General features: G+C 42.6%; 1 protein-coding gene across 1 annotated transcript in view; it reads right to left on the reverse strand.

The window, feature by feature from the left end:
- Positions 1 to 146: 146 nt before the first annotated feature.
- The window catches only part of LOC107299210 (extracellular matrix protein FRAS1-like), a gene marked incomplete at its 3' end in the record, with an annotated part of 40,566 nt that continues 24,584 nt past the window's right edge, over positions 147 to 16,128 (reverse strand). Inside the window, exons 7-9 of the mRNA XM_015828576.1 lie at positions 14,095 to 14,238; positions 1,732 to 1,875; positions 147 to 287 (exon numbers count right to left, since the gene is read on the reverse strand). Of these exons, the coding sequence (XP_015684062.1) occupies positions 147 to 287; positions 1,732 to 1,875; positions 14,095 to 14,238 (429 nt within the window). The remainder of the gene's footprint in view (positions 288 to 1,731; positions 1,876 to 14,094; positions 14,239 to 16,128) is intronic.

Genomic DNA, 16,128 nt, shown 5'->3' on the forward strand with positions numbered 1-16,128 from the left:
TACTACTACTACTACTACTACTACTACTACTACTACTACTACTACTACTACAAGCTGGAACTACTAGGATCTGAAATTGGGCAATAACTGGAGGACAAAAAGTTTAGTGCTCCAAACTACTTACAACGAAATCTCAAGACTCTTACCTCTGCATTTGTGAGAGCCATCTGCGTAGTAGCCAGGGGGACATTCTGACATGCAGTTGCCCTCAAGCAGAACACGGTCTGAAGCACAGGACAAACATCTCAGCCGGTCCGGATAGCATATTTCACAACCTTCATGGCAAGCTGTTAAAGAGGAGACTCCAATTAGGTTACCAATAAGTAAAAGTCAAGTACAAAAGGACTTTGGATAAAGTCTACATTTTCCATTACAGATAGTCCTCGAATTACAACCATTTGTTTAGTGGCCATCGGAAGTTACAACGGCATGGAAAAAAGTGACTTAGGACCGTTTTTCACAGTTAAGACTGTTCCAGCATCCCTTGGCAACTGGCTCACATTTATGACGGTTGCTGTGTCCTGGGGTCATGTGATCACCTACTGCAACTTCCCGATTAGCAAAATCAGTGGGGAAGCCAGATTCACTTAACAACCATGTAACTGACTTAGCCACTGCCGTGATTCACTTAACAACCGTACCAAGAAAACTCAATAACTGTCTTGCTTAGTAACGGAAATTTGGGGTGTCAATTGTGGTCATAAGTTTGAGGACTACCTGTACTGGGCGCTGCTAGAATGCCCGGGGTGAAAAAAAATCATTTATCCTTTCATTGATGCTGTATGAGGGTGACTCCCCAATGGTTCTGCCTCTATTAAAATTCCCCAAGAGGGCTTGAAAAGGAGTGGTGTTCAACACCAAATATTTATGCTAGCAGGTGTGGCCCTCTTCTGCTAATAAATCCACCCTTAACTCCAGATATTATTATGTTTGCTGTCTGGTTAAACAAAGTTTTCCCTCAGAAGAGTGACTATGAAGTTAAAGGAATGCCTCACCTGAGGCAACGGAGAAGTGGGCGAGTCTGCTGTGAAGAGATCGGAGGCACCATGAAAAACTCTTCAAAAAAGGGTGGTTTCGTGTATTTTGTGTGTTTGCTGCTTTCCCTCTTCCACAGACACTCACATACACACATACAGGCAGTCCTCGACTTACAACCGTTCATTTAGTGATCGTTCAAAGTTACAACGGCACTGAAAAAAGCAACTTAGGACCATTTTTCACGACCTTTGCAGCATCACTGTGGTCCTGTGATCAAAATTCAGATGCTTGGTAACTGACACATATTTTATGACCGTTGCTATGTGTCCCGGAGTCACGGGATCCCTTTTTGTGACCATCTGACAAGCAAAGTCAGCGGTGAAGCCAGGTTCACTTCACAACCGGGCTGCTAACTTATCAACTGCCGCGATTCACTTAACCACTGAGGCACAAAAGGTCGTAAAATGGAGCACAAAACTCACTTAGCAAATGTCTCACTTAGCAACAGAAATTTGGGGCTCCGTTGTGGTCGTAAGTCGAGGACTACTTGTACTCTCAACAGCAATGGAGGGAGGGGGAAAGCTTACACACACACACACACACACACACACACACACACACACACACACACAGAGACAGCCAAGATTATCACCCTCCCGCCCTGATATGGGGTAAACAGCTGCATGGATCTCAACAGCTGTCTTTGCTTATAGGTGAAATAAAGACTTTGCACACAATGGGGGTGGCTCTTACCTCTGCAAACTCCATCCATAACGTAGAACCGCTGTCCACAATTAGCCACGCACGTGCCTTCCAGTAACACAAGAGACGGGTCTCGGCAGGTGGAACAGTTGTTTGCCGTGGGACCCCGGCACGTAGCACAGGATCCGTGGCAAGCTGGAGGCAAAGGAAAACATTTCCCAGTCAATTAGAGTGTCTGCTTTACTGTACTCAGCAGGCTTCAATTATTCTTAAAGCTCAAAGAAGACCACCTAGGTGGATTAAGGGGGAGAGGAGAAGAAAACAAGGAGGAGAGAGATTCAGATCTGGAAAAGGGGTCTTAAGTGAATTGGAACATTACAAAGAACATTTCCAGACCAGCTCTAGAAAGAAATCCATGCAGCCATTCTCCTGATGGCCAATTGATATTCGTAAGCCCTGGTAGATAGCCATTCCTCCAAGATTATTTGTGCCCGCATCACTTCCTGTCTTGATTATTGCGCTCTCCATGGGGCTGCCCTTGAAAAGTATTGGGAAGCTTCTATTGGTTCAAAAGGCAGCGACCCACATGGTTCTATACAAGCTTGGATTTGCGGATATATCACCTCTCTTATAGATACTATATTGGCTGCCGATTTGCTTCTGAGTCCAATTCAAGGTCCTGGGGGGGGGGCCTTTAAAGCCCTACATCAAGGGTCCCCAACCTGTGGGCCGCGGCCTGGTAGTAGGCTGTGGGCTGCGGGCTACCAGGCCACGGGACAGGCTGGCCAGTGCGCGCGCACACCCCCACTTCGCCGCGGAGCTCAATAATAGGACGCCACACCGCGCAGTGCAAAAACAGGCCAGAGTGCAAAAACAGGGGTGCAAAAACGGGATGCCACTGCGCCTTGGTGCATGAAAACAGGATGCCGCATCACTGCGCTGCACGAAATTGGGCCAATGCCGCACCTCAGGGCGCAAAAATTGGATGCCACCGTGCCTCGGGGCACAGAAACAGGGCACTGTGCACAAGAACGGGGCAGGGCTAGCAAGTATCACGCAAGCGCTAGCCCCGCCCCATTTGCATCACGCGCATGCTCACCCACCTCATGCGCGCGTGCATAAAATACTTCCCCCTCTCTTTCCCTCCAGTCCGCCAACCAAGAAAGGTTGGTGACCTCTGCCCTACATGGCCTGGAGCCAAGTTATTTGAAGGCCCACTCTTTTCCCAGTTACATTTACCTGACCCACCAGAGTGGGGAGGCAGGGGATGTTAAGGTCCCCTCCCTTAAGCAGCTCCATCTAGTGCAGGGGTGTCAAACTCGCAACGTCACGTGATGTGTTGCGATGTATCGTGACTTTTTTTCCATTGCCGGCTACGGGGTGGGCGCGGTTGCGGCATGACGCATCCGGCCTGCGGGCCAGCAGTTTGACACCCCTGATCTAGTGGGACCAAAAAGAAAGGCCTCCTCTGTGATGGCTGCTTCTCTGTGGAACATCATCCTTGCAGAAGTAAGATTGGCCCTCACTTTGACACGCTTTCAAAATGCCCTCCAAGACATGGTTTTGGGAATGAAATATATGTATCCCAGGATAATGTTGCAGGATCCAATCAGAATCGGTCACCGGGACTAAAGGTTTTGTCTTCCGAGGTTTTGGACTCGTACTGGAGCCCATCCTGAGAGAGCTTCTCTCTGGCAGAGAGGAAGGAAGGAAGGAAGGAAGGAAGGAAGGAAGGAAGGAAGGAAGGAAGGAAGGAAGGAAAGAAGGAAGGAAGGAAGGAAGGAAGGAAGGAAGGAAGGAAGGAAGGAAGGAAGGAAGGAAGATGGGTGGATGGAAGAGAGGAAAGGGAAGGGGAGGGAGGGAGGGAGGAAGGAAGGAAGGAAGGAAGGAAGATGGGTGGATGGAAGAGAGGGAAGGGAAAGGAAGAGAAGGGAAGGGAGGGAGGGAGGAAGGAAGATGGGTGGATGGGAGAGAGGAAGAGAGAGAAGGAAAGGGAGGAGAGGAGATGGGAAGGAAGGAAGGAAGGAAGGAAGGAAGGAAGGAAGGAAGGAAGGAAGGAAGGAAGGAAGGAAGGAAGGAAGGAAGGAAGGAAGGAAGGAAGGAAGGAAAATGGTGGATAGATGGATGGGAGAAAGGAAGAGAGGGGAGGGAGGGGAGGGGAAGGAAGGATGGATTTTTAAATTTTCTGTTCCTAGGCATTGTGCATTTTAAACCAATGCCCTCTTGATTAACATGCTAAATACTCCTGGTTTTTAAAAATAGGTTTGAGGGCCACAAAAGGCCAGCTGGCCAAAATCAATCCTTCAGCACTCTGGCCCAGGAGGAATGAAGAGTGGCTCTGAATATACCAAAGGGCCAACGGATAGTTTTTGTGTTTCCTGGAAAGGTTAATGCAGTATCTCCTGCTGAATGTCATTCCATGAAATAAAGGGAGATCACAGACTGCAGGCCATATTTAGAAAGCCGTGGGGGAGAACAAGGAAATTTTTATTTATGGCACTTGTAATGATTGTGGCATGTTAAGTCCTGTGCTGCCAGAATTTACATCAGAGCTTTTTTTAGCTATTGTTTTTTTTTTTAATTAATTATACCCGTGCTCATCCAAATGTTCTAAACTTTATTTTTAATTCCCCAGCCAGGCACGTATCTGCTTACGAGAGAGGCAAAATATCATCCTGACTTGGGTGTGAAGCTGAGGGATATACCCACCCATGTAAATTCATAGATGGGAGGAAAACCCTAAATTCCTAATTTACAACCAGGATCAGTCCTTTAGTAGTTTACCTTCGGGCTCTAGAACAATAAATTGTGAAAGTGGGGTCAAAGTGGAACATCACTCCATTGCAATCATGCTAAACTTATCATTTTATAGTCTTGGGGAGGGGGGGCGCTCAAATCTGGCTGTTTTATTAAAGCTAAGCAGATTTCAGTCTAGGCAATGTCTGAACCAAAGGCCTCCAAGGGTGATTTTTACACAAGTTGCCCAAGAGATAATAAGATCAGCCACAGAAGACACAGCAAATGTCTCCGATGAAATACTACAACACTTTAAAAGCAGAATTATTAGCAGAAATGGCGATTAGCCAGGGTTGCAACCAGGAAAGCTATTAAGCTTCTGTACCATCTAGGTTTGGCTATATTTCTAAGTGTGTTTATTTATTTGCTTCACAGAAAGAAATACAAAACAGGGAGAGAGAGAAAAAAGCAAAATATATGAAAAGAAAACCAAGAAAACCCAATAACCGAATTTAACAAAAACCAATAGAGAAATAAAACCAGAAAGAAGGCAGAAACTATTGGATTTATGGCAGGAGTCTTCAAACTTGGCCCTTTTATGACTTGTGGGCTTCAACTCCCAGAATTCCTCAACGAGGCATGCTGGCTGGGGAATTCTGGGAGTTGAAGTCCACAAGTCATAAAAGGGCCAAGTTTGAAGACCCCTATCTATGGCCTAAAACACATATCCATCAAATGTCAAACAAAGTTTCTAAACCTGCATTAACGAGCATAAATGATGCTTTTATCCTTCTCTAATATTAGGATTCAAATCAGTCTTTGATATAAAAGACACCTTTAAAATCAAATCCCTTCCCTACACTAATTAAAGCATCAAACCTTAGTCGCCTCAGTCTGGTCCAGATTAAAAAAAAACTGCAGGTAGTCTCAACTTACAACCAGCCACTTAGCAATGGGTTCACTTAACAAACGCAGCATTTACAACCGTCACAACATACGACGGTAATAGGCAAGCTCCACTACAGTTGAATGTTGAGGATTACCTGCCCGGCAGTGTTTTAAAGGCAGGTGCCTGGGAACCAGATCAAAGGCAGTTTCTGGCCTTGTCGCCGTCACAAAGTGAGGCAGGGGATGGACCACAAAGGGGAGTGGCACAGGATAAAGAGGGGGGGATGTACTGTAGAAGATGTGCTTTGTGAGATATGCTTGGTGGGAAAGAGTTCTTGCAAGTTGCAGGACCTAAATTGTGGAGCACCTGTATTCTGTAAAGAACAAAAGGGCGATGAAGATTTATGTGCCTGCTCAAATGCCAACCTTGATTGATTGACCGAATTGCAGAGTGTACAGTGTGCTCAATCTACAAGATTCTGGACGGTGTATTTAAACAACCAAACACAATAGCTGGCAACAGTGGAGAATATCTGCAGCTCGGGGTTGCTAGGTGAAACATTTGTTAAATGAGTTTTATGACCCATTTTATGACCCTTCTTGCCACAGCTGTTAAGTGAATCACTGCAGCTGTTCAGTCAGCCACACGGTCGCTAAATGAATCTGGCTTCCGCCACTGACTTTGCTTGTCGCAAAAGGGGATCTTGGGACACAGCGATGGTCATAGATATGAATCAGTGGCGAAGCATCTGAATTTTGATCACATGATCCCGGGGATGCCGCAAAAGTCGCGAATGTGAAAAACGATCGTCACATTTTTCAACGCCGTTGTAACTTTGAATGGTCACTGAACGAACTGTTGTAAGTTGGGGACTACCTGAATATGCAACTCGTGGTTTGAGAAAGGGTCTGCAGCCTTGATTAGGAGACTCGCACCCCTAGCCTGTTGCAGCCCTGTCAGAGATGTGAGTCTCACTCTGTTGCTCACCTCTAAGATGTGAAGTTTTCTCTGTCTCTGAACCCCAATTCTAAAGGCACCCATGGACTTCATGAATAATAATTGAGCGGTTAATGTTCCCTACAAATCTCCGGTTTCGCCTTTTTTTAATTAATTCACAGTTCTCTGAAAGAAATATCTGTCAGGGAAGAAAGAACCATAGCAAATTGGTTTGCACAATCATCTTCATTTTAGAAGAAAGCCTGTGGGAAACACAGGGAGAGGTGGAGGGAAGGAGAGAAAAACAGGTTATGAAACGCCACAAAGTGGCTTCGGGTCATGGAAAAAGAATCTCCTTTACAAGAGGAAACCTAATTGTAACTCAGGCTTTTCCTTATCCACTTCTCTTTGTCAATCGACTGGTTCAATCCAGGCCTCAGTGGTCTGTCTGTCTGTCTTGTCTGCCTGTCTACCTACCTACCCATCATTTATCTATCTATCCATCTATCCATCCATCCATCATCTATCTATTTACTTATCTATCTATCCATCTATCATCTAGCTATCTATCCATCCATCATCTATCTACCTACCTACCTGCCTACCTACCTACCTATCCATCATCTATCATGTACCTATCTATCCATCTATCCATCATCTATCCATCATCTATCTATCTATCTATCTATCTATCTATCTATCTATCTATCTATCTATCCATCATCTATCTATCCATCTATCCATCCATCCATTCATCCATCCATCCATCCACCTATCTATCCATCCATCATCTAACATACATACATCTGTCTCTCTGTCTATTTATCTATTTATCTATTTATCTATTTATCTATTTATCTATCTATCTATCTATCTATCTATCTATCTCTATCTATCTATCATCTATCTATCTATCTATCTATCTATCTATCTATCTATCTATCTATCTATCTATCTATCTATCTATCTACCTATCCATCCATCCATCCATCATCTAATCTATCTATCTATCTATCCTTCCATCCATCCATCATCTAACATCTAGCTATCTATCTACCTATCCATCCATCCATCATCTAACATCTATCTATCTATCTATCCATCCATCATCTATCATCTAATTGTCTATCCATCCATCCATCCATCCATCCATCCATCCATCCATCCATCCATCCATCCATCCATCCATCCATCCATCCATCTATCTATCTATCTATCTATCTATCTATCTATCTATCTATCTATCTCAGTCTGAACAGCAGGAACCCCGGAGTCTGTATTCCTCCCATCCCACAGAGATCTTTAAGATGTAACTCCTGGACCAGACATGCATCCATTGAAAGGGATTCTGCGAATTGTCCTCTGGAGTTGCCCAGATACACTCAGCAGAGTAAAAAAAAGAAGCAGCAGCCTTCAAACTGCCTCTCCAAAAACAATTAGAGAAAGAAATTAAAACATTGCATCTAACCGTTTGGTCACATAACATAGCCCTTCAATGCCCTCAGCTACCTATAAATACCTTATTATTATCTTTTTAAAAGATACATTTCAAAACGTATTGTACTATATGGCTGGTTGGAGGGCTGGTCAGTTGGTTGGTTGGTTGATTGAAGTGATGACAGACAGACAGACATGCAACTAACTATTCTCTATACTAGCAATTGAGACCTGAAGCCATGCATAAATTGTTAAATGAATGCCCTGGCCCTCGAAAAGTTGCCAATAAAACAACTTGGGAGGGGGAAAATGTTTCTTTGAAAAATATTCTAAATCAAGAGAAGGAAGAATACGGGTGAAAAGCTGTGAGAGAGTATCAGCATTTTTGGAATAAGCTGACTTGAGTTTTTGATTCTCAACAGGTTAACTGTAGCCATAATGGAATTATTCTTTCACTCATTTAAATTAAACTGCCGAATTGTAAAAAGATAAGAGCTCACCAGGAGTGGACTTTTGCTGAAAGAATGGGAAGTGAATTTGGTTCCTGAAAATATATGACTTAAGTTTAAGCTATGCCTACGGCAGGGAGGGAGAGAGGGAGGGAGGGAGGGAGGGAGGAAGGAAGGAAGGAAGGAAGGAAGGAAGGAAGGAAGGAAGGAAGGAAGGAAGGAAGGAAGGAAGGAAGGAAGGAAGGAAGGAAGGAAGGAAGGAAGGAAGGAAGGAAGGAGTTTGACTGCAAATTCGATGCTTGAGTTTGATTGGATGATTTTTGCATCGTTATTATTTCAAGCCATTTATTTGAATATCTTTTCTAGCAGCAAAGTGCAGGTATATTTTAACAGAAACCAAAGGTAACGGCAAAGTGGTAAATCACCACCACACCTTGTACCTATTCATGTGGAAAGCAGGTTGCCTGTAATATCCCTTCCCTGTTTCCATTCCGGGAGTCTCTAGAGTTTTGATTAGGTACTGAAATGTGGTAGAGGTCTCTTTGTTGGATAATAATTAATACTTATTTCCCAGAATTGCAGCCTTCTTAAAAAGTACGCCCGGGCGCTGGGTCAATTATCTTTTGTTTTCACGCAACATCAAAAGGATGTTAGTTTGATCTGCTTCTTTGCTGTTTGGGCCTCAAGTCATAGAGCAGAACGTGGAAGAGAGAAAGGGGAACGTATGAGTTATGAGCCCTTTCTGAAACTCAGTGCTTTGTTGTTGAGTTTTGTTGCTACGATGGAAAGGGCAACCAAGCAGAATTCAGCAAGCTACTGGAACTCCCCAGAGAAAAGATGAGAGGAAAAATTCCCACGCATACAAATAGGGATGCAGGGAGCTATAAAATCGGCAATAAAATGAAAGCCGTAGCTGTTTTCCAGATGACTGGAGGGAATCACAGGTTACATTTCAAAGAGGAGTAAGAAGCACAAAACGTAAAAGACCGCAACGGAACCCAAGACATACAGGTAAGTCCTCGACTTACGACCGCAATGGAGCCCGCCCATCATGTATGGCACGACAGTCGTGAACTGGGTCACCCATGTGACCGACACGATTTAACGACCATTTTTTGTGGAGGGTGTTAAGCGAACCAACGGCTCTCCATGGACCGCTTCTGCCAAAATCCAGGTGTAACTTCCTGATTTTGGTGAAACTGTTGTAAAACAGGAGGAGGCTGCAAAAGGTCGTAAATGGAGGTTGTTTGCCAAGCGCCCAACGTGCAGTCATGTGACTACAGGAGAGGTGTGTCGGCCATTAGAACTTTGAGACCAGGTCATAAGTAACCCCGGGGAGGTCCGTTGTAACTTTGAGCAGTTGCTAAGCGACCGATTGTAAGTCGAGGACTACCTGCCGCCTCATCAAAGAGCCCTTCTTTTTAATATATGCAAACTTAATTACACGTATATGAACTACAGACCCCTCACAACCTGGACATAAGCCTTTTCAACTCCTCCCCTCGGTATTCTTGTTACAGGGCCACTGCACGACAAAACAACTAGACACAGAGACAGTTGATTCCCTTGTGTCATCACTCTGCTAGGCACATAAATCCCCCAGGCATTGTCTTATGTCTGAGGATATTTACCCAGGTAGTAGGGCCGTATTACTATTATCCTGCTTATCTTTTCCACTGTCTTCTCTTATTGATATAATTATTATGATTATTTTGATATTATGATTATGATTATTTTTAATGTTTTGCATGAACACCAAGAGCTTATGAACAGAGACAAATTCCTTCTGGGCCTATCACACGTGGCCAATAAAGTATTCTCTCCTCTCCTCTCCTCTATTCTATTCTAGTCTAGTCTAGTCTATTCCTAATAATCCTTATTCTATTCTATTCCCAATAATTCTTATTCTACTCTATTCTATTCTATTCCTAATTATTCTCATTCTATTCTATTCCTAATAATTCTTACTCTATTCTATTCCTAATAATTCTCTATTCTATTCTATTCTATTCTATTCTATTCTATTCTATTCTATTCTATTCTATTCCCAATAATCCTTATTCTATTCTATTCTATTCTATTCTATTCTATTTTATTCTATTCTATTCCCAATAATCCTTATTCTATTCTATTCTATTCTATTCTATTCCTAATTATTCTTTCTATTCTATTCCTAATAATTCTTACTCTATTCTATTCCTAATAATTCTCTATTCTATTCTATTCCATTCTATTCCTAATAATCCTTATTCTATTCTATTCCCAATAATTCTTATTCTTTCTATTCTATTCTATTCCTAATTATTCTCATTTTATTCTATTCCTAATAATTCTTACTCTATTCTCCTAATAATTCTCTATTCTATTGTATTCTATTGTATTCTATTCTATTCTATTGTATTCTATTCTAATTATTCTATTCTATTCCTAATAATTCTTATTCTATTCTATTTCCAATAATTCTTATTCTATTCTATTCTATTCCTAATAATTCTTTATTCTATTCCTAATAATTCTCTATTCTATCCTATCCTATCCTATCCTATCCTATCCTACTCTACTCTACTCTACTCTACTCTACTCTACTCTACTCCTGTTCTTCATTTTCCTTCAGGTTACTTTAGTTTGGTGCACAAGTGCCAAAGTGGCATCTGGTCTCTGGCTTTGCATCCTGAAGGTTAATTCGTGCATCATGCAAATTGCCACAGAAGCAGCAGATGGAATCCTTGTTCTCATTTTCTAAGTGCTGCGGATACTTCACATTACGGTTTCAAAGGCAGCGAAATGTTTCCTAAAAGGGAAGCTTCCCAAACGAAAGGAGATTCCTGGAAAAGCCTGGTCAGTTTTGCTAGACAGCTGTCCTAAAGATGCTCGCTTCTCTGTGAATCGTAACTTCTCAATCAGCCAGCCTTAACGGCCTCTACGCCTGATTACAGTCTTTAAGGAGACACTAAGGGAAAATGATTTGGCAGATGGACAGCCCGCTTCTCATTCTTCCTGCAGTGAACATTTGGTAATGGACCTGAAAATGTTTAGGTAGAAGTGTAGAACTTGTAAATCCAGAGGGAAGCAAGAAAATTATTCAGCACAGAATTGCAGAAGTCCAAACTACATGCAGGTCACCTGCTTTTTCTTATAGGTAATTCTTGACAATAGAGTAGAGTAGAGTAGAGTAGAGTAGAGTAGAGTAGAGTAGAGTAGAGTAGAGTAGAGTAGAGTAGAGTAGAGTAGAGTAGAGTAGAAAAGGAATAGAATAGAATAGAATAGAATAGAATAGAATAGAATAGAATAGAATAGAATAGAATAGAATAGAATAGAATAGAAATAAGTTATTAGGAATAGAATAGAATAGAATAGAATAGAATAGAATAGAATAGAATAGAATAGAATAGAATAGAATAGAATCTTAGAGGTCTTCTAGTCCAACCCCATGCTCAGGCAGGAATCCCTACATCAGAAGCAACGGATGGAAACTAATCAAGGAGAGAAGCAACCTAGAACTAAGGAGAAACTTCCTGACAGAACAATTAACCAGTGGAACAACCTGCCTACAGAAGCGGTGAATGCTCCAACACTGGAAGTTTTCAAGAAGAGACTGGACAGCCATTTGTCTGAAATGGTATAGGGTTTCCTGCCTGAGCAGGGGGTTGGACTAGATGACCTCCAAGGTCCCTTCCAACTTTTATTATTATTATTATTATTGTTGTTGTTGTTGTTGTTGTTGTTGTTGTTATTGTTATTATATAAATGGCTGTCCAGTCTCTTCTTAAAAACCTCCAGTGTTTAATAAAATTATTATTAAAAAAGGAATTGACAAACACGGGACAGTATCATGCACAATATTAAAAATGAGCAAATCTAAACTTGATTTGACACGAGCCTTTCTCTTGTTTTCTGATCTGTTTTCTGTCTCCTGTTGTGTGCAGGTATAAACCACGGCTTCTTTATCTTCCCCTCCCCCTCTCCCCTCAGCCCTTGCCAAAACCCATTTGAAATTCCTAGGATGCCAGAAGCCTCCAGTGAAAATGAGTTATGTCTGCTCAAGCTCTCGCAAGCTTTTGCAAACTCAAGCCAAAAGAATTTGGGTCAGCCCAGCGAAAAGGCCACGGTGAGTCCACTGTTCAAATGCAAGGAGACCAAATCTAATCTTTTAGCAAGGCTGATAAAATGGCTGGCGCTAAACGAAATGATGAACGGTGGGGTCCCTGACACCTACCCACCCACACACTCTTTTTCTCATGGCTGGTTTTTAGTAGCACTGGATAGCTTTGGAATAATTTTAAAGAGGCTAGCGCTGACTTGATCTGGGCTTTCAAAAAGGTTCTTTCCTTTAATGGAAATCAGTTTGGTACTAATTAACTTTTTTTCCCCCATCTAAATTAACTAATTAATTTTCTTTTCATCCCCTCAGGATGAAAAGAAGGCTACAGGGCATTGCATGCCAAAACAACGGAGACCCAGAGAAAGTTTTTATCCTTGTGTCATCACTCTACTGAACAGTATATTAACCCTGTATTACTTTTGTCCGTCTCACTTGTTCCACTATCTTCTCTTATTGGTATAATTACTATGGTTATTATTGTTTTGATATTATGATTATTATTACTTTGTTGTTTTGCATGTGCACTGAGAGCTTATGCACCAGAGACAAATTCCTTGGGTGCCTTTAACACTTGGCTGATAAAGTATTGTATTAATTCTATATTCTATATTCTATTCTACCCTACCCTACCCTACTCTATTCTTTCCTATTCTTATTTTTTCCTCTATTCTATTCTATTCTTTCCTATTCTATTCTTTCCTATTCTTATTCTTTCTTCTCATTCTATTCTATTCTATTCTATTCTATTCTTTCTTATTCTTTTCTTTTCTATTCTATTCTATTCTATTCTATTCTATTCTATTCTATTCTATTCTATTCTATTCTATTCTATTCTATTCTATTCTATTCTATTCTATTCTATTGTTTCCTATTCTTATTCTATCCTATCCTATCCTATCCTATTCTAAAGAGAATTTAGGGAAAGGTACAGGTGAGATAGGCTGGTTTTATTAACCACTTTATGCCAAGCCAGATATAGAAGCTCCAACATTGTGCTAAGAATTTAATAAGGAAGCATGTGGACTTTTGCATTATCTTTTCTTGCAATTTCATTCATTGTTATTCAACCTCTCTTTTACCTCATGTTTCTGTTCAGAGATGGGTAGAGTTCAGATTACCTAACACAGGTATTTCTTACCTGTGCACTGGAGAGGTCCCGGAAAAAACCCTTTCCCGCATGACGTCACGCATTGGGCATCCTTCAAATGCAGCAAAGCTTGGCATGAAGTACATCCAAATTTATTAGTACAAGTCGAGCACATCTCTTTACAAGCTGCCCGAGGCAGGGGAGGAAATAAAAAAACAAACAAAAAGAAGATTGTAAAGAACTGAGTCGGATTCGATTTCCTCTGAGTCAGATCTTTGGGATCCATGACCCAACTTTGCAGTTGCTGATCAGGGATTTCAAACAACCCCCAGGTATTGGCAACGGTAAAAAAAAAAAAAAAGATAATTTATTGCTGACAACCCAAGTGTATATTGAAGATTGGTACAGTACACTGGTCTATGACCGCAATAAACATTGATTTGATTTAACTGAAGTTAGACAATCAGTTACTGTTGCCATTCTATCAGGCTTTTGTGAGAATTCGTCTTCCCGATTATGCTGTTTGTTTTAAATATTTGATTCCGGGCTTTAATATTCTCCATGTATTGCTATATTTATTGTTTGGAACTGTCTTGGGGAACTCCGTTAGAGGAGAAAGAGAGCAATAAAAGGGCATTTTAGAAAGACACAAATCTTCAGAATAATCTTATCGATTTTTAACACTCAGAAGCCATGGGCATCTTTTGAAATGTCTGGGCATCATCTACAAAGCAAAAAAAGCTTCAATATCACACAGCAAGCTGGAGGCTAATCTTACCTACGCAAAGGCCAGCATCTGGATAGAAGCCAGCCCCACAGCTGTCAACGCAACGCCCCTTCAGTAGAAACTTGGTGGAATCTCGGCAGGCATCACAGCCATCAAATGCCTGGTTGCAGGTCAAGCAATCAGGATGGCAGTGGCCTGTCATGAAAACGAGACAACTTTATTTGGGGTGAGGAAGTGCAGGGTGGGCTCACCTGCTCAGGTAGAAGGATGCTTCTGCTGCATGGCAAAAACAACAACAACAAAAAACAAGCAAGTCTCTTCTCTACCAGGTCAGAGCCCGGTTGAAATTTATGATTGTATTATGGTTATGATCATGATTTTATCACTTGTTGCTTGTTTGTACACTGAGAGCCTCTGCACCGGAGACAAATTCCTTCTGCGTCCAATAACACTTGGTCAATAATGAATTCTATTCTATTCTGTTCTGTTCCGTTCCGTTCTGTTGTTAAACAGGGACTACTTGTACTTACACAATCCACAGCTATATAGTTAGAGCAGACATGTCAAACACAAGGCCCGGGGGCCGGATGCGGCCCGCGAAGTGGTTTCATGTGGCCCGCGAAGCCATCCTGGAAAAGGTGAGGGAACGGCCCCCGCTGCCTTGGCCCTGGCCCAGGCCAGCCAGGAGCCAATGTACAATTTGTGGTGGCCATCTTGGTACTTGCCCTGGTGGACCATGCCTTGGCACTTGCCCCAATCCCACCCCCTTCTGCCAGAGACCCTCAGATCTGTCCCACTCCTGCCCAGGCCCCCATAGGCACCCTTGACGCAAATGATGTAGAACTGGCCACGCCCACCCAGTAGCCACACCCACTCCATTCACGCCCACCCAGTAGGCTGCACCCACTCTGGCAACACCCACCTGCACCCCCCCCCCAGGGCAACTGCAATGCTGATGCAGCCCTCAGTGAAATTGAGTTTGACACCCCTGAGTTAGAGGTTCTTGAGCAGAGGTCTTCAAACTCAGCCCTTTTCTGACTCATGGACTTCAATTCCCAGAATTCCTCAGCCAGCGTGCCTGGCTGAGGAATTCTGGGAGTTGAAGTCCATGAGTCAAAAAAGGGCCGAGTTTGAAGACCCCTGTTCTTGAGCATACTGTCACTTAGAAGGGGCTGAGTACAAGCAGTCCATGTCTTAAGCAGGCTTTCTGTAGAGTACCGTGAAAAGTAAGCTTGGACTGGAGAGTCCTCAAATAAAGGTTACCTCTGCTCAGAACATACCTGTAGCAGGTAAGCTGATTTGATCTACAGCTTCCAGCTGCAGTCAACTGACTTACCACCTGCCAGAGTTACTGTAAGGCTTACTTCCAGAACCAATAAAGGAGAATATTTGTAGCTCAGGGGTTGAAATGAGGGGTCCTTGGTGCTCTCTGAACTTGTTTGTTGGTTTTTTTTTTGAAGACGATTCATTACCCAAACTAGGTAACATCATCAGTAGCAGTACACTGATGATGCTACTTAGTTTGGGTAACACAACGTCTGCAAGAAAACAAGCAAGCTCAGAGAGCACCAAGAACCCGTTACTTATAGAAACAATATAGTAAGTGAAGTGTCAGGCCCAAGCCCCAGTGATAACACAGGGAGATCCACTCAAATCCAGTTCTGTATTTGCTTACACTTAATAGACAGAATCTTGCCAGGCTAAAGTTATAACCTTCCAAACTAACAGACGTACCCTATTTCAGGGTGTGGTTACTCTGAACCTTTTTCTCACCCCACCATCCAATTCAGGACTGCGCAGCCCCTTGTCTTGGACCCTCTCTGGAATTAAGGAGAAACTCCCTGACAGTGAGGACAATCAACCAGCGGAACAGTTTACCCCCAGAAATCGTGGGCGCTCCATCAGCAGAGATTTTTAAGAAGAGACTAGACATTCACTTTTCTGAGATGGTGTAAGTTCTCCTGCTTGAGCAGGGAGCTGGACTAGACCACCTCCAAGGTCCCTTCCAGCTCTATTCTATTCTACATGCTACCTTCCCCCTGGGAAGCCACAGTGCCTCTGTCAATATCCACCCCCCCTTCTCCT

Source organism: Protobothrops mucrosquamatus, unplaced genomic scaffold (genome assembly GCF_001527695.2).
Source record: "Protobothrops mucrosquamatus isolate PMUCROS unplaced genomic scaffold, P.Mucros_1.0 scaffold4675, whole genome shotgun sequence".
In the NCBI taxonomy this organism is placed as follows: domain Eukaryota; kingdom Metazoa; phylum Chordata; class Lepidosauria; order Squamata; family Viperidae; genus Protobothrops; species Protobothrops mucrosquamatus.